The sequence below is a fragment of the Prunus dulcis genome, chromosome 8 (genome assembly GCF_902201215.1).
Source record: "Prunus dulcis chromosome 8, ALMONDv2, whole genome shotgun sequence".
In the NCBI taxonomy this organism is placed as follows: Eukaryota; Viridiplantae; Streptophyta; class Magnoliopsida; order Rosales; family Rosaceae; genus Prunus; species Prunus dulcis.
Genome location: NC_047657.1, coordinates 3,162,825 through 3,186,890, shown reverse-complemented (window position 1 = coordinate 3,186,890; position 24,066 = coordinate 3,162,825). Strand labels below are relative to the sequence as shown.

The 24,066-nt window shown below is 35.3% G+C and overlaps 3 protein-coding genes across 7 annotated transcripts in view; 2 read left to right on the top strand and 1 right to left on the bottom strand.

The window, feature by feature from the left end:
• Positions 1 to 199, top strand: part of LOC117636986 (zinc finger MYM-type protein 1-like) — a 2,547-nt gene extending 2,348 nt beyond the window's left edge. Inside the window, exon 4 of the mRNA XM_034371712.1 lies at positions 84 to 199. Coding sequence (XP_034227603.1) covers positions 84 to 199 — 116 coding nt within the window. The remainder of the gene's footprint in view (positions 1 to 83) is intronic.
• A 5,723-nt stretch (positions 200 to 5,922) lies between these two features.
• LOC117638230 (25S rRNA (cytosine-C(5))-methyltransferase nop2-like) lies at positions 5,923 to 12,125 on the top strand. 2 transcript variants are annotated; one of them, XM_034373361.1, is made up of 18 exons: positions 5,923 to 6,014; positions 6,296 to 6,571; positions 6,654 to 6,832; positions 6,956 to 7,019; positions 7,109 to 7,242; positions 7,365 to 7,448; positions 7,556 to 7,630; positions 7,729 to 7,800; positions 7,894 to 7,967; positions 8,585 to 8,637; positions 9,331 to 9,440; positions 10,046 to 10,114; positions 10,211 to 10,285; positions 10,410 to 10,502; positions 10,645 to 10,724; positions 10,807 to 10,906; positions 11,073 to 11,446; positions 11,680 to 12,125. In XM_034373361.1, the coding sequence occupies exons 2-18, from the start codon at positions 6,301 to 6,303 to the stop codon at positions 11,744 to 11,746; spliced, it is 1,974 nt and encodes a 657-aa protein (XP_034229252.1). In that variant the 5' UTR covers positions 5,923 to 6,014; positions 6,296 to 6,300; the 3' UTR covers positions 11,747 to 12,125. The 2 variants fall into 2 exon arrangements, with proteins under 2 accessions (XP_034229252.1, XP_034229253.1); XM_034373362.1 differs by lacking the exons at positions 7,365 to 7,448; positions 7,556 to 7,630 and having other exon boundaries at positions 5,934 to 6,014.
• A 1,411-nt stretch (positions 12,126 to 13,536) lies between these two features.
• On the bottom strand, positions 13,537 to 23,846 carry LOC117636637 (polypyrimidine tract-binding protein homolog 3). Of its 4 annotated transcripts, none has more exons than XM_034371236.1 (15): positions 23,719 to 23,846; positions 23,082 to 23,149; positions 20,134 to 20,205; positions 19,961 to 20,037; positions 19,721 to 19,802; positions 17,278 to 17,401; positions 16,895 to 16,959; positions 16,742 to 16,791; positions 16,524 to 16,565; positions 16,382 to 16,433; positions 16,220 to 16,277; positions 16,108 to 16,121; positions 15,391 to 15,498; positions 15,167 to 15,310; positions 13,537 to 14,342 (listed from the first exon to the last, which is right to left on the bottom strand). In XM_034371236.1, exons 2-15 carry the CDS (start codon positions 23,136 to 23,138, stop codon positions 13,953 to 13,955), a joined length of 1,335 nt encoding a protein of 444 aa, XP_034227127.1. In that variant the 5' UTR covers positions 23,139 to 23,149; positions 23,719 to 23,846; the 3' UTR covers positions 13,537 to 13,952. The 4 variants fall into 4 exon arrangements, with proteins under 4 accessions (XP_034227127.1, XP_034227128.1, XP_034227129.1 ...); XM_034371237.1 differs by having other exon boundaries at positions 16,238 to 16,277; XM_034371238.1 differs by having other exon boundaries at positions 23,082 to 23,152; positions 23,724 to 23,828.
• Between the last annotated feature and the right edge of the window lie 220 nt (positions 23,847 to 24,066).

The following is a 24,066-nucleotide window of genomic DNA, read 5'->3' as shown; positions in this document are numbered from 1 at the left end:
GGAGTTAGATGATCGTTTTAATGAGGTAAATACTGAATTGCTTATTTGTTTGGCATGTTTGAGTTTGATTGATTCATTTGTAGCTTTTAATAAACAAAAGCTACTTCCTCTTGCTCAATTTTATCCTCAAGACTTTTCGGATGAGGATCTTTTGTCACTTGAAGATCAACTTGAATTTTATATTCATTATGTGCGTTAGAGTAGTGATTTCTCTAAATTGCAAGGGATTGGTGATCTTGCAAAAACAATGGTGGAGATAAGGATGCATCGAGCATTCAATTATGTGTATTTGCTTATTATATTGGCTTTAGTTTTATCGGTTGTAACTAAGTCGACAGGTCATTTTCCGTCATGAATATTATCAAGGATCCACTTCGGAACAAAATGGAAGATCAATGGTTGAGTGATAGCTTGCTTGTTTACGTTGAGAAGGATGTTTTTTATTGTATTGAAAATGAAGCTATAATGCTACGTTTTCAAAACATGGAACCTCGTCGTGGACAATTGTAGTGTGTAATGTTGTTTTTGACATGAATTATGAATGAATGTACTATAGTTTCATTTTCAATGTTATTTTAATCTTAAATTATTTTTTTTGAACTTTTACACTATGGCCCCATGAGATAAGATTTCTAGGTCCGTCACTGGATGGACATATGACTGTTATACGACGAGTTGCTGGATATCGGAAGAGGAGAGGAGGAGGATGGGGAGGGTAGTTTGATTTTTTTTTTTTCCTGGGTTTGATTTCTAAGGTTGATTATTGGGGTTTGATTTATGCCCTAAAATTATGATTGATTAAGAAACTAAACCACAATATTATTCTCTGAGAGTTCTTGGGATAGATTATAATACAGAGAGGATGGGAAAAGAGAAAACTATTAAGAGAGTTATGGAAGTTATCAGATTGATGGGAAGTTTTTTCTGGAGTTTCCCACCATGGGTGTTCTCTTTCTTTGCCATCATTTTTCACGTTCATATTCTCTTTATTTGCATATTGTTTGCTCTGTATCTTTGCATATCATAGCAAATATAACACATAACAAGTAAACATAGATCAAATTTTCTCAGCACACTCTGTCTTTCCTTCTTAAGCTGTTTGATTGAGATGATGAATATATTGAATTCAAGGATTAGAATAGAAGAAATGTACATTCTTAATGTAATAATAATAATAATAAAGAATATGAACAAAAACAGATATGTAAATTCTTAAATTAAGAAAAGAAAAGCTACATGAATGTTTCTTTTTCTTGCTAAGTGGGTTGGTGGGGAAGGGGGTACAGTGAAAGAAAGAGGGAGAGAGAGAGAAGAGAGAAGTAGTTGTATAAAATTTTTAATAAAATTTGATGAAATTACCATAAAACCTATGTCACGTCATCAGATTTAACAAAATTTTGGATGGAGTTGACGGTAGGAGGCAAAGTGGGTCACCAAACCTCAGTCAAAGGATGAAAATGGCCCATTTTGAGTTTTGGGGGATAAAGTGGGATTTGACCGAAGTTTCAGGGGGCATTAGTGTAATTAAGCCTTTTTATTATTATATGATTTTATTAGTTTTGTCAAATTGAATTGATATGATTTTGAGTAGTTGAGTGAAATTTTATAGTTCAAATGATTTTAATTGTGTTGAATGATAGTTTAAGGTAGGGGTGCAAGTTGGATTGGAAAATCCGATTCCGACCGATTCCGGTCCGAATATTTCCAAAAAAATCCGGCTCCGACAAATCCGAATTCCGTAAATGCCGAAATTCGAAATTTCCGAAAAAAATTGGATCGGATTCGGAATGTACATGGAACTTCCGAAATTTCCGAAATTTCCGATCCGAAATATTCCAAAATGTTCCGAACTCATTCCGATATATTCCTAATATATTCCGATTTTAAAAATTCTGAATATTTGAAAAACATTCCGATCGAGAAATTTCGATTTATTCCGAAATATTTTGAATTAATCCTACAAAAGTTTAGACAACAATCAATATATTTAATTTATATGCAAAACATTTAATGCATTCCCACAATTTTTAATTTGTCCATAGTTCTGTCACAACCAACCAAAGACACAAGTTTTCTTTGATATTATTGGCGAACATTATATATACATTATACATACATAATGAAAAAAATTTAAGTACATTTAAAAATATTAGTAAAAGGAAAAAAAAAATTTGTAATGCAACCAATTTTGAATTGATCTAAATTACGTAGTGTATTGATTTTTTTTTTTCTTTTAATTCTAACTCAATTTCTTGAATAGGACTCATTGGGGTATGAGGTCATGCATTTAATTATAAACTTATTTTCTTTATAATCAATTGCCAAGGTGCTAATGTAGTACTATTTTCTTAATAATGTGAACATAAACAATAGGGGGTACCAAAAAAGTTAGGTACATCAATAGGTAACTTACCCTTAAAAAAGGTAGGACATTGACATGTTGTATCAAATACAAATTGGTATCAAACTCTTGTTCATGCATGAATCATGATTATGAAAATTAAAAAATGGCGATAGAAACACATTGGGATTGAACCCTAATAGTAAGTATGTAGTAGTATCCAAGATAAAGTTTATATAACATTATTTTTTATCAAGTATATTCACATCCACATCCACATTATTTATAAAGTTTATATAACATTCTTTCACATCCACACAAAGGAGAGGTTATTGCAAAGGCTATAGTCTCTTAGAGTGGGGAATAGAAAAGGTTATGACAATCACCCTTGATAATGCGAAGAATAATGATACATGTGTGATGTTAACAAGAGAAATATGATGTTATTAGGTGGACAGTTCTTTCATGTAAGGTGTTTTGCACATGTCATCAATTGGGTTGTGAGGGATGGAATTGAAGAGGTGAAGACAACCATCAAGCGTCTTCGTCGAAGTGTTAAGTATGTGAGGAGTAGTTCATCACGTTTGCAAATGTTTAAAAAATGTGCTTTGGAGGAGAGTGTAACTTGCAAGAAGGTTGTGTGTTTAGATGTTAAAACAAGATGGAATTCAACATATTTGATGATAAATGCAGCAATGGAGTTTGAGAAAGTATTTGATAGGCTTTTGGAGCATGATCCATTCTATAGAAGTGAATGTGAACTGAAAAAAAATAAAGAAGATGGAAGTGAGCTGGGTTTGAAGAAAAAAAAAGGTGGAAGTGGCTGTCATGAGGGGGGTCCCATAAATGAAGATGATTGGAGAAAATTGCGAAGTTTGCATACGTTTTTGGAAGATTTTTATCTTCTAACAAAGCGTATATCTGGTTCTCATTACATCACCTCTAACACTTACTTTGATGAGGTGACACAAACCAAGGATATGCTCTTGCAACAAATGGGCAGCAATGATGTTTTTCTTAGTTCCATGGCTAAGAAAATGAATGAAAAATTTGAAAAATATTGTAACATTGATGCTTTGAATCCAATTTTGATTGCTTCTATTGTGCTAGACCCTAGATATAAATTGGATTATGTGACGTTTTGGTATAGAAGTTACTTGGATAGTGATATTCTTCTAAGTGAGATGAAAAAGATAAAAAAGTTGAGGATTGGGTTGAAAGATTCAAAAGTATGATGTCACGTCTTTATCTTCATTATAAGTCGGAAGCTACATCTTTAGATGATCAATCTGCAAATTCAGAGAGTGTTGTGGCTAATCAAGGTGGGAATCGATCCAAGAAGGAGATGTTTAGGAGTAAATTGAAAAGAAAGGAGCATGCAGATGCTAATAATGATCTGGACAAATACTTGAGTGATGGAATTGAGGATGAATCTCCAAACTTTGATGTATTGGTTTGGTGGAAAGGGAAGTATGCAACCTACCATGCACTTGCGATAATGGCACGAGATGTTTTATCAATTCCAGTGACATCTGTTGCTTCAGAATCTGCTTTTAGTACAACTGGAAGAGTTCTTGACCCATTTCGAAGTTCCTTAACACCAAATATCGTCGAGACTTTGGTGTGTACCCAAGATTGGTTAAGATGTTCCAAACTAGAGTGTGAGAATGTTGAAGAACAACTTGAAGAGCTTGAGGAAATTGAAATTGGTATGTAACATCTGTCTTTAAATTATTTACAGCTCTTAAATTGCTTTTTTTTTTTTTTAATTTATTTATAGATTTTATGCTTGTTGCAGTTGTAAGCCAAGAGTTGGAAAATCTATCACGTCAATGAATGGAACTGAATATGAAGGTATGGAGTTCTTTAGTTTAGTTTTGTATAAATATGTAGATTTTTTTTTTCTTGGATTCCTCTGGAATGATATTGGGGTATTGGTACTGTGCAATTCTTATCTAGTATAATATGCTCTTGTTTGATTGTTCTGGAATAGTGTCGTGGCTCTAATAATGTGTGATTGTTCTTGCTGATAGAGCATTCTGTTTATCTAGGCTAACTAAATTTAGTTGAGCTTGATGATGGAACATTCACATTCTATACATTTAGTATAGTTTTCTTTCTTTTATCATGTTTGATGATGGAACATTGTATATATTTTGTTTTGCAGCTTCTTTTATTGACAAATTATTTCAAGGAATTGGAGATGGTGTACTTTTTAATTTAGAGAGGTGAGTGTTGATTTTTGTTCAAATAAATACTATTACTGTAACATTACCCCTTTTTAACTAACATCATAGAACTTCCCATCACACATGAATGTATGATACTTCTAGTTAATAATTACACCAAGAGATCTATATGCTTTGATATTCTTGATTTTAGGTCATGACTCGCAGCTAATTTCTTTGTTGTTGACTTCCATTCCTTCCATTCCATAGACATTTTTCATATCCTGTAGCAGATATAGCTTGTATCACTCATGTACAATCAAAGGTTTAAGGATAGGCATTTTCTTAGTAGAACTAGCACTCTTATGTTCCTTCCACTTTTCTCTTCATGTACCCATGTTGTCTACCGAAGCATGCATAACAGTTCATAGCATCTGACTGTTCATAACTCTTTTGCATAACAGTTCAGATTATATATATCCTCAAAACGAGTGAGTAATTAGCTGTAACCTTGGAATTGCAGGTTGGCGTATTCGTGATTTCAGCAATGGTGTTGCGAAAAATGATGTTAGCTTATTTCTAGTGATGAGTTGATTTTGTATGTATTATGGATCTATGTTAAATGTTGTACTTGTAGTTTTCATTTTCTATTTTTATTGTGGACTAGTTTAAATTTGAACATTATGTCATTTGAATGTAAACATTGGAATTCTTCTGGAATTTTTTTTCCTGTTTGGTTGGCTTAATCATGATTCACAAGAAAATTTCAAAATTTGATTTCCAAAATTATTATCCGAAAATGCCGAAACTATTATCCGAAAATTCGGAAAATATTAACTTCCGAAAATTCCGATAATGCCGAAAATTTCGCATCGGAATAGAGTTAGTACATTCCGAAATTTCGGAATTGGACTCGGAACTAAAAGGTAATTCCGAAAAGCTTCGGAACGGAATTCAGAACAGTGGTTTCCGATCCGTTACGGCCGAAAAACTCCCCTAATTTAAGGTGAAATTGAAGTGTAATATGAATAGTTTATTTTATTTTTTATATAAAAAAATTCAGGTATGTCGGGCTAGATTTGGGATTTAATCCCCCAACGGGTACGGGGACAGAGATTTCTCGAAATTGAAAAACCAGAGACGGAGACAAGAAAAGAGGCGGAGATGGGGAGCGAGAACGAGAATAGTATTACCATACCCGGCCCTAATCGGCCCATTGCCATCCCTAGGTCTGTCCAACTAACCAAAGTCGGCTCGGTTTTTTCTCTTTCCCATTTTGGTGTGTTTATTGTGGGGTTTGGGGGTTTTACTGCACTTTTGTTGCATATCTAATCCCGACCGTTGAAATAAGCAACGGCCAGGATTGGACGTATATGGGCCATTATGCGCATAACCCCTCGTGCTGTCTAACCTAAAACCCTCCTCTCTTTTCGTTTTTGTTTTCACTTCTTTTTCAGCTGCCTCCCTCACCCGCCATTGAAGCTCAGCTGCCAAAGCTTTATACAGTAAGTCCTCTTCAAACTCTCTATCTCTATCTCTCTCTCTCTTTCTCTCTGCCGTCGCCGCTACAAGCCTAGAGCACAAGTCGCTGTGTCATCACCGACCCGCTCTTCGAGCCCTCATCCACCACGACCCCGGAAGCCAGTCCACTATTTGCATATTTGTTCATTGAATCGATTTTCACTCATATGTGCTTAAATTGAGATTATTTGGTTGCTTCTGAGTTATTTATCTGTTAATATCAAGGCGAGAACCTTACATTGGGAGTTTGCCTTTTCTGCCACAGCTTTAATGGCCCCGTCTGTGGTTACTAAGAGAAAGGGCGCGAAAGCACAGAAGGCCTCGCCCAAAAAGAAGCAGAAGAAAGAGTCTTTTACTGCTAAAACCCCAAAGCAAGCTGACCTTTACGACCATTCTGACAGCCCGGATGAACAAGAGGTAGAGGAACATGTAGTGTTTGATGAAGATGATGAGGAAGGATCTGGTTCTGGTTCTGACATTCTTTTCGGTGATGATCCCCTTGCTGGTGATGATGATTCTCTCCAAGCAAGTGATGATGAAGGTATTGGGCTTTTAAAGTTTTTGTTCTTTTAGTTCGTTGGTAATTGTATATTATATACCATTATGTCATTATGTTGTTGTAGAGAAAAGTTCAGGGTCCAATTCCGGTTCTGATTTGGATTCCGACTCGGATGATTCTGATATTGAGGCAAAATCAAGAGCTATTGATGAAGAGAGGGCAAGGGAAGAAGAAGAAGCTGGAGCTGAAATGCAGCTAAACATTAAGGAAGAATCCGATGAGTTCAGATTACCAACCAAAGAGGTATTTTTTGGACCACATTATGTTTTTGCCAACAACTTATTAGAATATTAGTTAATATGTTGATTTGTCAGTTGAAATATTTTATTTTCATGCTTAAATTCACTTGTTTTCTTAATGATATAGGAACTAGAAGAAGAGGCACATCGCCCTCCTGATCTTCCAAATCTCCAGAGGAGAATAAAAGAGGGTAAGCATGCCTTCAGTTTCTGTATTTAAAAAAATTTTTTTTTTTTTTTTTTTTTTTTGTTCCAATCTAAAGCTAATATTTATATTTAGTTGTTCGAGTGCTCTCAAACTTCAAGGCTTTGAGGCAAGATGGGGCACCAAGGAAGGATTATGTTGAGCAGCTTAAGAGGGATATAATTTCATACTATGGCTACAATAACTTTTTAATCGGGGCATTAGTAGAGGTGATTCATATATTTCTTTACATTGTCTTGTTTAGTGTGTCACTTCTGTAATGATCTTTCTTTTTCTCATTTTCTCTGTTTGTTTGATTTTGGCAACTCATTAGTATTTATTCTGTTTCTAGATGTTTCCAGTTGTTGAACTTGTGGAACTTATAGAAGCTTTTGAAAAGCCTAGACCAATATGTCTCCGAACTAATACGCTAAAGGTGACATAATATTTTAACTTATCAACATTGTGACCCGTAACTTGTTTTTTATCTTTTCCCCTTAGAAGTTTGCATATTTTTAAATTACTCTTTTCCATTGTGCTTAGACACGAAGGAGGGATTTGGCAGATGTTTTAATAAACAGAGGAGTAAACCTAGATCCCTTAAGCAAGTGGTCGAAAGTAAGGACTCTCTTATCTGTGTATTTTTCTTGTCTATATCTTTTTCATCTTCTATTTTATTATCAAGATCCCTAGGAATACTTATATTGTGATTGCAGGTTGGACTGGTTGTGTATGAATCGCAAGTGCCAGTTGGTGCCACTCCTGAATATATGGCTGGTTATTACATGGTAGATGCTTTACTAGTTAACATTATTCTGTGGTGCTTCATTTCAATTTTCATCCTTTTGAGTGATTTACTTAGTGTTAATTTGTGTTCTCAGCTCCAAAGTGCAAGCTCCTTTTTGCCTGTCATGGCCCTTGCTCCTCAAGAAAAGGAACGAATTGTTGATATGGCGTAAGTATTTCTTCCTTTTGTTTTGACTTTGATTTTTGTATGTTCCTGCTTGCAATATTTCATCATATTACCAAACATAGATTTAAATTTTCAGTTTTCCTTAAGAACATTATGTTGTATGTCAAAAATAATTTGCCCGGTTGTGTAAGCTTCTGTGATCTGTTTTGAAGTTCTTCCTGCTGTAATTACAAATTTGATGTGCCAAAACTGAAAAAAGCATATGCCTACTATTTATGCTTAAAATTAAAAAAAAATGTTTTTTTCTAGAACGTTGACTAAATAGATGAAACCTGGTTCTGTTAAAATGGGTTATCTTGTCTTAATTTAAGTCATATAACCTTGCTCATGCAGGCTGTGTATGATAGGGAGAATGAATAGATTGTGTTCATGCTTGAAGTTTTAAATTTCCTCAGGATCCAGAATACTTGTTAATTTTCCCTCTTCAGAGCAATGTATGCTTGGCATCTTCATACTTGCTTTCCCTGTCATGTAACAAGAACAGATTGGTTTTATTGTGCCTGGACTTGTACCAAAATACCTCTACAAGGATACAATTATATCCCAACTACTACCACTGTTGTATTCTCCATTCTGATAACTCTTTTATCCTTTTGCAGGGCTGCCCCTGGTGGTAAAACAACCTATATTGCCGCTCTTATGAAAAATAGCGGTATGTGATCTGATTCATTCAATGGCTTTAAGTTTTGCTGTTGTAAAAAGAATTGTGTTAAGTTATGCTCTCTTTTTTCCTGCATCCATTTATATTTTCAATATTAATATATTGTAATCATTTTTGGTATCCTAGATTTTACTTTTACTTAAGTTACATCAATGGGAGCTTGGTTACTTAAAGTTATTATGGACCTTGTTCCAAGTATCTGTGCTGATGCTTGCATGTGAGTTTATGAGGTGTGGTGTGTGTATTTTTCCATGTGTGTCTGCATGAGGCGTCAAGGCTTTGCTTAACATTGGACATGCTTTTTAGTTTCTTTTGAACCATTTCATGCCAATATATCACACTCTGGTTTTTTTTTCCATCACATTATCTCCGATAAGTTAATTTTTATGTGAACATAATTTCTGTTAACCATTTTGACCATGTGTCTTTTATCCCCCATAGATTCTTTCAAGTTACGAATGCATGATCCAGCATCTTCTCTTTGCTAAAAAGTACATAATGATATTGTTTAAACAGAAAAGAAAAGAAGAAAAAGATGCGCGAATCTTAAGTTTAAGATGTTGGTGCCATGTACCTCATACTGAGATTTGTGATTTGTGATTTGGTTTTTTTTTTTTTTAGAACATGTAGAAGCAACATATATTGTTCCAGTCTTTTTTAATTGTTCTTATGCAATTCTTTCAGGAATAATTTTTGCAAATGAAATGAAGGAGCCAAGGCTTAAGTCACTCACTGCTAATTTGCACCGTATGGGGGTGACAAACACAGTAGTTAGTAACTATGATGGCAAGGAGGTTAGTTTTTTCTCGTGTTTTTTTTCAAATTTCGCTTGAAAGTCTAGTCATTGAAGTTTTGAAATGTGTTCGGCTTTACTAACCCATCACTCCTAATGTGACAACACTGTTAACAAGATGGATGGCACTGGAAAATACTTTTTATCTTAATGGAAAGGTTTAGAATCATGCATCCCCAAGTCATATTTGTCACTCATGCAAATTGTTTCATATGACATTATCACTGGTTCAAAGTTGACACCAGTGATAATGTTAGATTGTTATTACACGCTTGTATGTTTTCAATATATGCATTGTTTGATTGTATTCTTATGATTTCTTTTAATACTATAGAAAGTCTAAACACTGAAGTATGCGTTGGAATTTACTAAGCCATGACACCAAATGTTTGTTTCATTGGACATTATCACTGCTGCAAAGTAGTTGTATTAGATTTTTATTACATGCTCATCATGTTTTCAACTTATGCCTTGTTTGAGTGATTTCAATATCTTTATCCTGTATTGTTTTTTATGACTCTTTCTGAGGATTATTCTGTTTTATTTTATGGAATGTTCTCTCAATTTTTACATCTTTCCTTTCCCGTCTGTTGATTTTTATTTCAGCTCCCTAAGGTTCTGGGTGTTAACGCAGTTGACAGAGTTCTGTTAGATGCTCCTTGCAGTGGGACTGGGGTAAGCAACTGGGGTGAATGTGTAACCATTTACTTGGCTTTGTTGGCTTCTATTTTTCGTGATTGTTTGATGAAACCTAATGAGTCTTGGTTGCAGGTTATATCTAAAGATGAATCTGTTAAAACGTCTAAAAGCTCTGATGAAATACATAAATGTGCTCATCTTCAGAAGGTAGATTGTTCTTTTTGCTGGTATTTTTAATCATTTTGAGGTTTATTTGAGTTCTCTGGTTTCGACTTTACTATATTTATTTATCATCTAAATAGCCTTTGAACTTTGTAATTTTTTTCTGTAGCAACTGATACTTGCAGCAATTGACATGGTGGATGCCAACTCGAAATCTGGGGGATATATTGTGTACTCCACGTGCTCCATTATGGTTGCGGAGGTTTGTTTATTGCACCCTTAGTTGTATTTCTAGTTGCAGAATGAAGCAGTTATTGACTATGCGCCCAAGAATAGAAATGTTAAACTTGCACCCTTAGTTGTATTTCCAGTTTATTTTATACTTACTAACTTATGTCTTGCAGAATGAAGCAGTTATTGACTATGCACTCAAGAAGAGAAATGTTAAACTTGTGCCATGTGGACTTGACTTTGGGTGTCCAGGGTAAAGATCTCCGTTTGTGTGGTTCATTTGCTGGGGCAAGAGTTTTAGATTTCGGTATTAATGATGTTTCCTTATCTATCAGGTTTGTTCGGTTTAGGGAACAGAGGTTTCATCCATCATTAGAAAAGACGAGGCGATTTTACCCTCATGTTCACAATATGGATGGTTTTTTTGTGGCAAAGGTAAAGATCTGTTGCTTATTTGTCTTCCCTAATTTTTCAGATTACCTCTAAAAAACGCTTGGAATTGGATATAATGGTGAAAATAATGGGTAAAATACTGAATGGTATGGGTTATGAATCCTTTTGATTCAGCCTGGCTAGTTATTTGATTATTCAATGTTTGCAGCTGAAAAAGATGAGCAATTTAAAGCCAACTACAGCACATTCTGAACTGGATGAAACTGTAGAGCGAGGCCATAGCATGACTGAAGACAGCATTGAAGAGAATGATGAGAAAGATGATCAAGAGCATTTGACAGAAGATGACACTAAAATTAAAAATAAGGTTTTGAAAGAAGGCGTTGCTGAAAGTGGGAAGTTAAAATCGCCAGGTATTACGGACCAAAAGAAGGAATCTAGTGGGAAAAGGAGGAAGGAAAAGAATTTCCCTTCCTTTTTCTCTCATCTGAAAGGAAAAACTCCCTTGGAACAAAAACAAGAAAACAAAGCAAAATTCCCTAAATTGAAGTTTCCCCCCAGGGAGGAGATAGCAAAAGCCAGGTAAAATGCGTATCATTCATGATGTTTGACCTTTATCTTGCCATCCAGAGTAAAAATTGCATTTTGGCATTTCATTAAAACAAACTAGCTTGTAAATTAAGAATGACGAAGGCTCAACTACATTTCTTAGGGTTAACATCCAACAAGTAGAACTTAATTTGTATAAATAACTACAGTTCTTTCTTGTCCTTTTTTGTTCTGAACTAACCTCGATCTTTTTCGAACTCCTGCAGGGAAGAGAAGAGGCGAGCTGTAAGGGAAAAGAAATCTGCCAGCAATAACGTCGGTAAAGGAGAATGACCAACGGGCAGCAGATCAAGTCTGGTTGTTTAACTGTGGCCAAGTTCTAGCATTCCCCTTAGCAAAATAGATTGTACCAGTTTTTCTGGGTGTGTTTGGACATATGGTTCTTGAGGCAATTTGGTGAACCATGTGATGGAAGCTGGCAAGTAGGCGGGCTTTTGCAAACTGAGTGGGGGATTTGTCATGGCAATGTTGTTTTCTTTGTAGCAGTAAATCAACTGATACAAGTGGCCTCTGTGCTCTGTCTAAGTCCCTAAAGTTTTGTTTTATTCCTTTTCGTTGAGAACCGAAAAATGATTTCATTTTTATAATTGTTACTAACACAATGTGCCTATGACTTCCATATCTTAGTAATTATAAACGAAAGCTGAGGGAACTCTATGGTCTAGATTTGGCTTTTCAATCATACAACTTTACCGTTATGTAAAATTAAAGAACATGTTTTTGCTTTGGGAAAATTAGTTAGATGACATTATGGTAAACACTAGAAAAAGTTTTATCTTTAAGGGTTGTTTGAGTTTGGCCTTTGCTTTTTCAAAGTTGACAAGCAAACATAAAGCTATAAATCGTTACACAATTGGCTTCTCCGTCAATTGAGCAGTGCACTATTGCTCGTAAGTGGTCGTTCATTGACCATTTCTGTGTTAGATTGCTTTCTTGTAGTGTGCAAACTTTAAGTGTTTAGTAGCATTTATTTTTTTCCCCGAGGATTTAGGTTCGATTCTTCACTTCCCCAACATCGTTTGATTTTAAAAAATAAATAAATTGCTTTCTTGAAGTGGATGATTAGAAATAAAGCTACACGCGTTTTACTCAAAATTTGATATTCCAGTGAGATTTTCTACTACTGAAGCACACCCTATCCCTAGTGATTGACAATAAAAATAAAAAACCACACCCTAGTGAATGCTACCTTACTCGCTAAAAAAAAAAAGGGTGTAAAAGTAACGGAGGAAAATCAGTTGAGAGTTTTTGTGGTGTTAGTATTGGAGTGGATGACGCTTATCCAAGTTGTACTTGTAGTACACGCAAAAGATGCTCTACCTCCCTCTCTTTCTCCTTCACTTTCCTCTCATCTTCGTTCGTCATCATCAGTTGACGAACTTATTTATGATTCGAGGGATTCGAAAAATGTTCTCATGAAAACCCAGATGAAGCGTTCATGAAATGTTCTGAGTTTCAAATTAAAGATTGTATTGAGAAACACACAAACGTGAAAAATTAATGATATGGGGATAGAGTTCTATTTCTACTTACAATTTTTGTAATGATTTGTATTTTTCATTGGAAGTTTGCAACTGGTTCTGTGCATATTTCCCATGTCTTTAAATTAATTCAAGGCAGAATTCATAAAAATAATCCAAATTACACAGTAGTTTTTTAGACTATAATCTAATGTTTCTTTCAGTTAATTATGATCTATTGTAAATCCTATAAAACTGTTCCAAATGAAGACTTATTTTAATTAGGGTACAGGTCATATAAGGAACAGTAGTTTCTTGTACTCAAAATCCTTAATTTCAACTGATTTTTAAAGCACCTTGACCAAAAACAAAACAGGAAAAACTGATATTGAAAGCACAAAATCCAATGAGAGAGAGAGAGAGAGAGAGAGAGAGAGAGAGAGAGAGGCAGGCAAGAGAGAAGTAAAGGCAGGAGAGAGAAGATGAAGAAAGAAGAGAGAATAGGAAGAAGAGGAAGTGGAGGAAGATGAGGGAGAAGAATGTGAGAGAGAGATGAAGGAAGAAGAGGGAGAAGAATGTGAGACAGCTTACAAGAGTAGCACATCAACAAATTGAGTGGAACATAAATGGCTATGGATTGAGAATACAACAGATATGACCCGATTAACCCGAATTACAAGCGATATACACATAGAGATCCCTCTTCTGAAAAAGAAAAATAAAAAAGTAAAACTTTCCCTCTTCCTATGCTTCAAAACTTGGCATCTCTACGCAATGAGACCTAACTCCAATATGTAAGGAACCTAATAAATGATTTGATACAAGCACTGGAGATAATAAGACCATAAATGCTCAACGAACAGATCCCACCAACAGAATTGCAATCCAAAACACCATTACAAAGAAAAGAGACAGCAAAGAACACACCGTCAGCTCCACAAATATTTTTCCAATTATGAGGCCTTAACCCTGTTATGCTCTAGAGTCCTCGTCCCTGTTATTTCTGAACAATAACATTATCATATTCCCTGTAGCTGTGAAAAGGAGATTCGGATTATTGACCCACCGAGCGAGGTAGCATGCTTGCACACAAGAGCTTCAGTGGCCTGCTCCTCAGTTTCAAACAGAACCAACGCTTGCTTCTTTCCGTTCATCTCAAAGAGCTTCGTGTTTACAATGGTACCAATTTCCTCTAGGTGGTTCACAATCTCCTCTTCAGTGACTTCCTGGGGAAGAGAAGACAAGTGGATCATCTTTGTTGGCGAACAGCAATAGCGGTAGTTCTTTGCTGCATTACGATTGAAGCGGTTGAGATTTGAGTTCATGTATTCATGTGTGTCGGCACCTTGGGTTATATTCGGATGCTTTGAGAAGTTGACCTCCAATCGCTTCCCAAACAGGATTGCACCCTATGTCACAAATTTGTTATCATATTGGTACCCAGAAAGAGCACAGCTTTTGTCACAGCCCTCATAATAAGGTTTATGTTTTTGTTTTAAGTTAAAAGACAGAATAAAAAGATATGGGAGAACAGATAAAGATATGTGAGGAAGAAATGAGATTGAATACATTACACTTAAAGTGAGGGAAAAAAACTATTTAAGATTGTTTTTGGCATTTGGTTTTGGTTTTTATCTTATCATTCACGTACATTTTCTTCTCCCTCCTTCACATTTATCATCTGATTGCCCCATTTACTTTTCTACCTTTTAATTTAAAATAAAAACCAAAGTAAATAAACATGAACCAAAATGTTACCAGACTACTCAAAACCAAAGTTGAATTACAACAAAGACTGCAGTATCCAACTTCTAACCAACGCTTTCAAGGACTTGGTCAAACATCAAAACCAATTATGATACATCATGCAGAATAACATGGGTCATGACTATCCATGTGAAAAAACTAATAATAATATTATGATATTAATACGAATAATGATTATGTTGAACATATTTTCGAATCAGAAAACCAACAAACAAATGCCACGCATCTCTAGTCAAAGCAGATACGGTCCATAACCAGCAATAGTGACAGTGGGTCGTCATGTGGAATTTGTAAAGACTCCACATAGTTAAAGTTTGCAATCACTTGCTGAAAAATAATTTCATTCTGTAGTGACAGTGAGATTGACATGCCAACACAATTTAATAAAAAAACCTTTTTCATTAAATCATAAATATAAAGTTATAAATACATTGTATCCTACAATATATAAGAGAAAAATACGTACCTTTAGAAAGTGTACGGCCAGTTCGGACTGGAAGCCATCACCCATCTGGACAAGTGCATGGTCTGGTTTGTTTCGAAGAAGTTTAATTCTCACAATGTTTCCATATATGGAAAACAAGTTAAAAAGCTTATCCTCGTCTATTTTCTGAAATTAAAAATGCCAGCATGTCAAGAATCAATATAAAAAGAAGAAGAAGGAAGAAGAGGAGGAGGAGAAGAACTTACATCAGGATTGAGATTTGAGACAAGGACTGTACACCTGTCATTTGTCCCACTTATACCAGGAGGTAAACCTCCACCAAAGGCGGCCGCAATTGCAGCCGCATTAGCCATCTATATTGAAGGGGAAAAAATGTCAACTTTTTAATCTTTCACATTACAATATGAGTACAAACACAAATACCAATAAGGAGCCACATATTAAAGATGAAGAAAATATCATGAAGTAGGAGCTAAAATCTTTCTTCAAAAACTGTCTAAAAGTGTCTAACAAAAAATATGGCAATCATTTCAATTGACATAACAAGCCTCCTGGACTCCTTGCTTCAACTGGTCCTTGTGTTCCTCAAATGGATCTCCCACTAGTTCTGATTTCCCAAAAGAAGTATACAAAGCGTTCCTCACGAACTTACAAACCAAAAATATACAGAAACCAGGGTTGCAAGGGCATGCAAAGGTATCTCCAAAGCAACATCTTATCCTAGGCCCCAAATGGTGTAGTATCTCAAAAAACACAAGAAGCACATTTAAAATGAACCAAACATGAACTGGCATACATACATAGCACGGATTCGGGAATACTAGCATCAATCAGTCAATTTCAATTTTAAAAGAAAAAACAAATCAGAGGCATCCTGAACATTCCACGCAACAGTGCAGGTAAGATCCTTCTGCTCAGAATTATCTCATACACATATGCAAGACAGCCTGAAGAAAACCCACCTGTGGAAATCCAACTGAAACACAAAAAAAGAACGTATTGATAAATTATTGTAGATCACAGGATTTCAATAAATAAATAACCAACTAATATTCCTTAAGACAAATAAAGCACCTGCCCTGGCTCCAGTACCTTGAAGGCCATACACGCCTCCTGCATCTCCATACCCAGGCTGCAGCACAAAGGGAACACAAATATAAAACAGATTGCCTAGGGACAACTAAAGCAAATAACATAGGAATTTGAGATAAAAAAATAAAAGGCGGTACAACACACCTGCGGGGATCTTCCTTTCTGTTCTGAAGGCAAATTGGGGTTTGTGAAATCTCTAGGCAAAGGGAAAAAGAAAAATGATTCAGCACTAACAGCAGGATAATGTCAAAAAGACAAACTGAGAATCCATTTGTTTCCAGCAAACCTTGAACGCTCATTATTGTAGTTCACTTGTAACTCGTCAAGGCTGGATTATGAATAAGAGTGATGAATAAATTAGTATCCTCAAATAGGCAATGAGAATATATATATATATATATATGTATATATATATATATATATGCACACACACACATATATATAGGACCAATCTCTGCATACAGATGCAAACTACAATATAATGATAGAACATTTGAAACCTACTTTGAGAACTGAATGTCCAGTTGACAGCAACCATCATAAATATTGCGTCCCTGTAAAGAGCAATATGTTAACCCACAGGAAAACTAGGATACAGACTTCGAACAAAGCCTCCTGTTCAAGCTGACAAGCAATATGTGGATGTTTGAAGAATACCTGCAGCGCAGTTCTAGCTGCAACGGCACTCTGGCGTGACTGATACTGGATTAGGGCCTGAAAACCTACACGGTTCCACAAACAGGATGCAAAAGATAAAACAACAAATAAAAAAATTCATGCATTGTTTGTTTAGACTATGTGCCCTTTCTTGCTTACAAGGCATAAGGCATGCATACAAAGGCGATACATATTGACTTGAGAAGAATTTGTTTCTAAGTACTAAACCACTGATCATGGAAAATTAAAGCAAATATGATATTTCCCACAAAAACAAGCACATATGCATCCAGCATTGGATCAAGAGTCAACTTGAGAGTTGTAATCTAAAATAAAAGAAGCAGACTAAGAGAGAAAGAGGGAGAAAACTTGTAGAAGCTGACCAGCTGACTTCTGAAAAGTGACGATCTTCTCTACAAATCCATGAGGAAAAAACACTTGATGCAGAACTTCCACTGTTATAGGATATAGCATGTGATGAATTGTAACTAAGAGAATTCGGTTTGGCTGAGCATCCAGAGAATGTCCGACAGCAGACCAGCATATAGACAGAGGAGAGAGGAGAATAAATAGAGAAGTACAGATATAGAATGCGACAGATAAACTGATATTGAAATTAATATTTAACCACAATTAGGATAGAAAGCGCATAAAATATGAAGAAGAAAAAATGAAAGGATTAAGATCAGATATAGGGGCCAGTAAAGAAATCCAGAACAGGCTTGACTTATGTAATCTTTTACTATTTGCTTCATCCTAGAATTTTGACAATCTTCTAAATTTGAATAGTAATCAACAGAGCAAACTGACAATCAAAGATTGATTATAATTTTGAAATACGGGGAAAATTTATATTTAAAGAATTGAGGGCTCAACTAGAAGGCACTGTTTAGACATAATAAAGAGAATTACTTCATTGTAGGTTATATGCTACATAGAGAAAAGGAAGGAAAGAAAAAGAAAAATCTCTTATTCAGGTTACCGCACAATCTGTCCAATAACATATGTATGCGCATTGCAGAAGATTTAAAAGTATTGCAGCCTTCAGGAGTATGCTAATCCTATCACTTATCATATAATTGAGTAAATTTCATTGACCACACTTGAAATTTCATTGACCACACTTGAAATTTCATTTGGCCTGCAATGCTATACACTCCATAACTTAGTTTTAAAAAAAATTAAAAAATAGAAGAAACACAGAAGTGGCCTCCAGAAAAAGTTCTAAATGCATCTCATGGGCCTTTACAGAGGCACAAATGAAAAAGGAAACACATTAGGTTAAAGTGACCAAGGATTCAACAAGGTAAGCTCTGAGCATTACATCTGTCCTCGTACAGATTGAAAAGACTTTCTAATCTGTATTTTGACATAAGATCCTAAAAAGTTAGCAGTTCAAAACCTGCAGATGTAATGTCACATCCTAAAGAACCATTATTGCTGCACCCACCGATATAGGACTCATCGAATAATAATAAGAGAATCTATCTACAGTTGATATACCTGAGAACAACTATCTTAGCTTGAGTATTCAATGACAATCTATCTAGATACATATATACGAAATGTAACGCTTGATTAGGTTAGAAGTGACATCCTGAATCAGAGGAAGAATATAATTCATTACTCAACCATCAATTACAGCTGTGTCATAATTCCTAACATATGCTACTAACACAAAATAGATAGCTGTCAATGATATACAGCTAGTTCAAATTTCCAGAAATATCAACACGGGTGAAAATTTTGGAAAATATACCTATATCGATGGCAATTTTGTTTAGAACATAGAAATATTGAATATGATTTTTGAAAATATTAAACCAATCAATTAAACAATTAAGCTTCCAAAATAGCAATGTATACATACATAATTGAACATTTGAATATTAAACCAAAATAGCATAAGTTCAATTGTGCACAACAATGCGTGTTGTCGACAGATATGACTTTAAAACAAACACGAGGCCTGGTACTCTGATTAGTGCATTTATTGATGATGATATAATTAGAATATTGTCTAGGCCTTTCTTATATAGTCATTATACCACTAATTCTTGTATACTTATCAAACAAAACCTAAAATTAAAGTGAAAATGGAATAACATGACAATATGTACAGTAATTTTTTAACTTGGGTGAATATATAAGAAAAGCTCAAAATAACGCAGTTTTATGGCTTAAATGTGTGCGTCTTTGATTTTATTTTTATTTTTTTTAAAATTTTAAGTGAATACACAAGGTTGTTTTTTCTATTAAAGAATGTAGAAGCCCACTACCGCAAATGCCACTTCCACCTGCGTCAAATAAAAAAAGTCTACTAGCCCACCATTTCCCCATTAATCCCACCAGCCCTTTTTACTACATTACTATCCATCTTCTTAGGTACTCCCTTCACAATTAATTAAACCACTTATGCACTGTCCAGTTTTGTTAATTAAGCCCAAAACCTCTCTCACGCTACAGGACCTTCACTCTCTCCTTAATTTGCAGAGTAACAATGGCAGTGAACCCACTCTTTTTTTCACACTTATTTTTCTTTCTCTTCCAAGCCTCTGCATAACCCAATCTCAAACATCCATTAGCATTCAAAGCAAATCCAGATTTAATGGTAGCTGGGGATGGGTGTTTGGATTTCTTTTATATTAAAAACAAAAAACAGCTTGATTGAAAGGCAACATCTGGAAATATCAGACCGATGTGTATTTATCTTCACCACTTGCTGTATTCAACTTGGCTCTAGTAGCAACGAGTAAAAAGTATTATTATCACCTGAAAGTGATTCACACTTTCCTAAAGACAGTATCAAGCCTACAAGGTACCAACCTCATCTCCTCGTCCTTGAGCATTCTGATACATTGTTGTCAATTCTTGATGTGATGAGAACTGGACATAGACATTCCTTCCCCTAGGAAAGTATAAATAGAGATTAAAAATACATAGGATGATAAAAACAAAAAATTGTTACTTTAAGTGCTCTGCAAATCACAATGATAATTACAAAGCATTCCCAACAGAGTGATTCAAAATGGTGAAAGAAAAAAAACAAAAGGCACATATTTATACCTTATGGCAGGTTGAACATTTCCATAGAATTGCAGTGCACTTACTGCAGCAGGAGTATCTTGCATTTGGATAAGAGCCTGCACAGGTGATTTGACATGACACGACATATAAAACATAAATCCTCTACTTCTACCATGTGTTACTGATATTATACAAATTGAAAAACAAAAAACCTGATTTTTTGCACGAAGCATCACAAGCTTAGTTATGACTCCAAATGGCTGAAATAGCTGGAGCAAATCATTCTGGTAGAACAACACAAGATGCATTAAAAATAGATTGATAGACATGAAAGCATAATAATCCCGAAAGAAATCTATCACATTACATCTAACAAATTACAGAGTTAAGCTCTTTTAGAGAGAAAGGTAGTCTCCCCAACAGTACGTGCTAAAATCTGTGGTGTCATTTCTCGTATTTCTATTGTCAAAACAATCTCTTGTCATTTAGCTTTTCAGTTTTCACTCAACTCCATTGATAAAGTTTCCTCCATACTATTAAAAAAGTGCACTGCTTCGATTCTATACCACCATAAAACTTTACTTCTCAAAATTAGTATATATACTACGAATAACCGACTGACTCACACAAAGCTGAAAAAATTGTAATATAAAATGGTCTACAAATCTTACGATTCTTGCTTACCTTTTCAAAACAATATATTTTTTAGATTTCTCTCCCTTTAGATATAGCAAAAAATCAATTTTGAAAAAATAATTCCTCTCAATTGTCCCAGAAACACCAAATTAGATAAAGCTTTATTATTTTCTGTCTGAGATTATATATGAATAAAAGTTGAACAAGATAAAATAGCACAAGAACATAAATTTCTTAACACATTAATTCCATGGAAATTGCCTAAAATGGGATTCAACGTAATCATAATTGTTTTTATGTGGAGCCCTACTTATTCTTGGACTGGTAGAGCTTTGAGGCTTTGCAAATTAGTTTGCAACTCTTTCTGCTAGATTATGCAAGCCACTGGATCTACTAAGCACAATAATTTTCTTTTTAAAAACAAAACAAAACAAAGTGATGCTGACATTGTATGCATTGTCTTTGTTATGATTCAAATATAAATAAAATAAAATAACTTTAATGAGAGTTCCCTAAATTATTTAATTGATGTCAACATGAGAAACAAGGTTATAAGTTCAACTTACCCCTTTATTTTTTTAAGTTCAACCCACAATGAGACGAAAGGAACGATCATCCTGTTTAAGTTTATTCTCTTGGCTTGGTTGGCATAAGATGTTCTAAAGTAAATTGACTCGCTTTCCTGTTTATACCTCATAATGAGCACCTCTTAAACCATAAGCATACCAATACATAATTGTGTTCGTCATGCAGGACACTGACAAAAAATTCTAGAGTTGAAGGCTCTATTGCTTACTCTTAAGTGTAATTAACCAAACTTTCATCCTAATGGGGTTAATTCTTTTCATTTCTCCAATAAGTCAAATAATTGTGTTAACAAAACAAGGGCTAGAACCCCCAGTACAAGCATAAATCTTGAACCCCATAAATCTTGCTCTATCATTGAACCACCCTGAAAGAAGACTATACGTAGTTCTTTAGCTACACAACTATAACGTAGTTCTTTAGCTATACAACTATAACTTCTTTTTCCTATAAAATAAAAAATAAAAATAAAAAGGTGTTATTTCTCTCCCTGCAAATAGTCCACAAACCGGTCTGGAGGTTTCCGTCCAAACCAACACTGCCAATTTATTGGAAAAGCAAACTTTCCCGTTGGTGACACCACCCAGGCAAGGAACAGAATGTGGCACTAAGTATTGTTAATTTAGAAACGAGGGGGAGGAGGGGTTGGGTGGGGGGGAGATACCTTTGTAGATACACCTGCCAAACAATCATCAGCTTTATCAGCTGCTCAAAATGTTACTTTGACAGAAAACCTATCTTGGATGGCTCCCATCCATTCTACCCTATCAATGCCTCCTCTCCCCCACTTTCAAAACATAAGGGAAATCAAAGAAACAAGCAATTTCCTCCCCCTCTCTGTCATCGATTCTTAACAAAAACTAACATTCCAGAACAGCTCGGCTCTTTGGCTGGCAGGACAAGTAGTCACTTACCCAACGTCATACCAAAACTTACCCCATAAAAGGATCCAAACGGACCACAGTAGCCTCAGTTAGTCTAAAACGGTGACTCCTTCTAACATCTCTCCTCTCCCAAGACAACCTTCCACTACACCACCTCCCTCCACCATTTACCTCCATAACCGCTTTCATGAGAAAGCTCTTTTAAGACCACCAAGCTCCCTACGAAGGCAAACTATCCTTCATTACCTCCATATACATGAAAAAACAAAAAAGTTTCACCAACCCTAACCACATAAAGTCCCTTTGAAACTTCTTTAGCCTCCTAGCAAAAGACACTTGCAATTTGAAATCAGGAGATAAATTATAGCAAACTAGTGTTGTTATCAAAGAGCCCCCACCCATCCCTTTTGATAGGAAGCTGCTCTCCCAACTCTCTAGTCTCTTATTCAAACACTCAACAAGAGTGGATCCCAAACCAAACATTCTCAGTGTTAGTCCAAGATAGGAAAATGAAAAGCTTTATCACTATAAAATAGGCCTCTAAGTTGTTAAGTAAAACCGCAATACTGGGTATGTTAACTTATCTTTTGAGATTAAGCTTTTATACCTATAATTCACCTCCAAGTTGTTAAATGAAATGAGCCTCTTTAAATGAATCAAAATTTATCTCTATCGCTTTCAGACTTTCTCCTATGATGCACGCCATAACCTCAACTCGTGAATTCAAAATCTTTACTTTGTAGCTTCCACAACATCAATTAGGGAGACGGATGCTAGTTATCAGTTGTTCAAATACGAAAGCTAAGAAAAAATAAAAGGGAAACCACTAATAAGTTAATAAAGGTAATTACCATCAATAAACAAATAAGCATGCATTGAGTGTCATACATATCAATTCACTCTATGCTTCTCGGTGACCGTGAATTCAACTGAATTAATAGATTCTGACAATCATACAATTTTTGACAAGCCAATGAAACAAGTATTAAATTTCAAAACATATAGTAAGGATGAGGAGGAATTCACATAGAAAACAGTGAATGACAGAAACATACTTCAGAAATTTCATGCCCCACATTTCGGACGTGAATGACTTTAGAGGGTTCTGTCATCGTGGAAAACCCTGTAACAAACCCAACATAACCAACGACATATTAGCATTTACAGGAACACCAAAACTCAAACTCAAGTGTCAGTCCTATATTCAAAATGCACGCAAAATAAATTGTTTTCTTGACTTCCCACTCATAGCAAAACACATTCTTAAGTTCAATAACAACACCAAATGCACCAGATAAATGACTTAAAATATCAACAATTCCCTTCAAAATACCAAAGAATTTTTTTTTCAAAGTAACAAGAACAAAAGACTCAGGCTTTCTTCGGAGGGGAAAAAACAGTAGAAAGAAAGAAAGAACCAAAAATTAAATGGTTTTGTTAAACAAAGCTTATCTTACAAAACGAAAGAGAGCGTTTACAACTGAAAACCCTAAAGACCAGTTTGGTTGCCGAGAAGCCGGAGGAGAGAAATAGCTGAAGAATCAAACACGTCCAGTGACAGATCCCATTTTGGTTAATAGATTAAAAGTTTTCCCTCGCAATTTCTCTGCAACCGAAGGCAGCGTACCTTCATCCAAAAAAATATGATTAACGCTATCGACAATGAAAGGTAAGAGAGAAGAAAGGACTTGCCTGAGAGAGAGAGGGATCGAAGAAGGAGTGAAGGGGGAGAGCTCAAGTCAGGACTGCAGGGATCGAGTGCTTGACATGTAATTTGCGATGTACAGACGATTAGATTCCAATGCGCACAGCTAAGTACAAACATCCACCCATTGCCCTAAACCTGGATTTTTAACACGTGCGAGGCCATGTTGCAGTCCTGGGACCCATTCACCAGTCAGTTCCTATGATTTTTCGGTTTATTTTTCTGAATTTTTATGAATTTATTACGAATTTGGGAAGTTTAAACATTGAAAATAACAAAAGATTGAAGAAAATGACACGCAGCACCGTTTAAACGGTGCGTGACATTATCTTCGA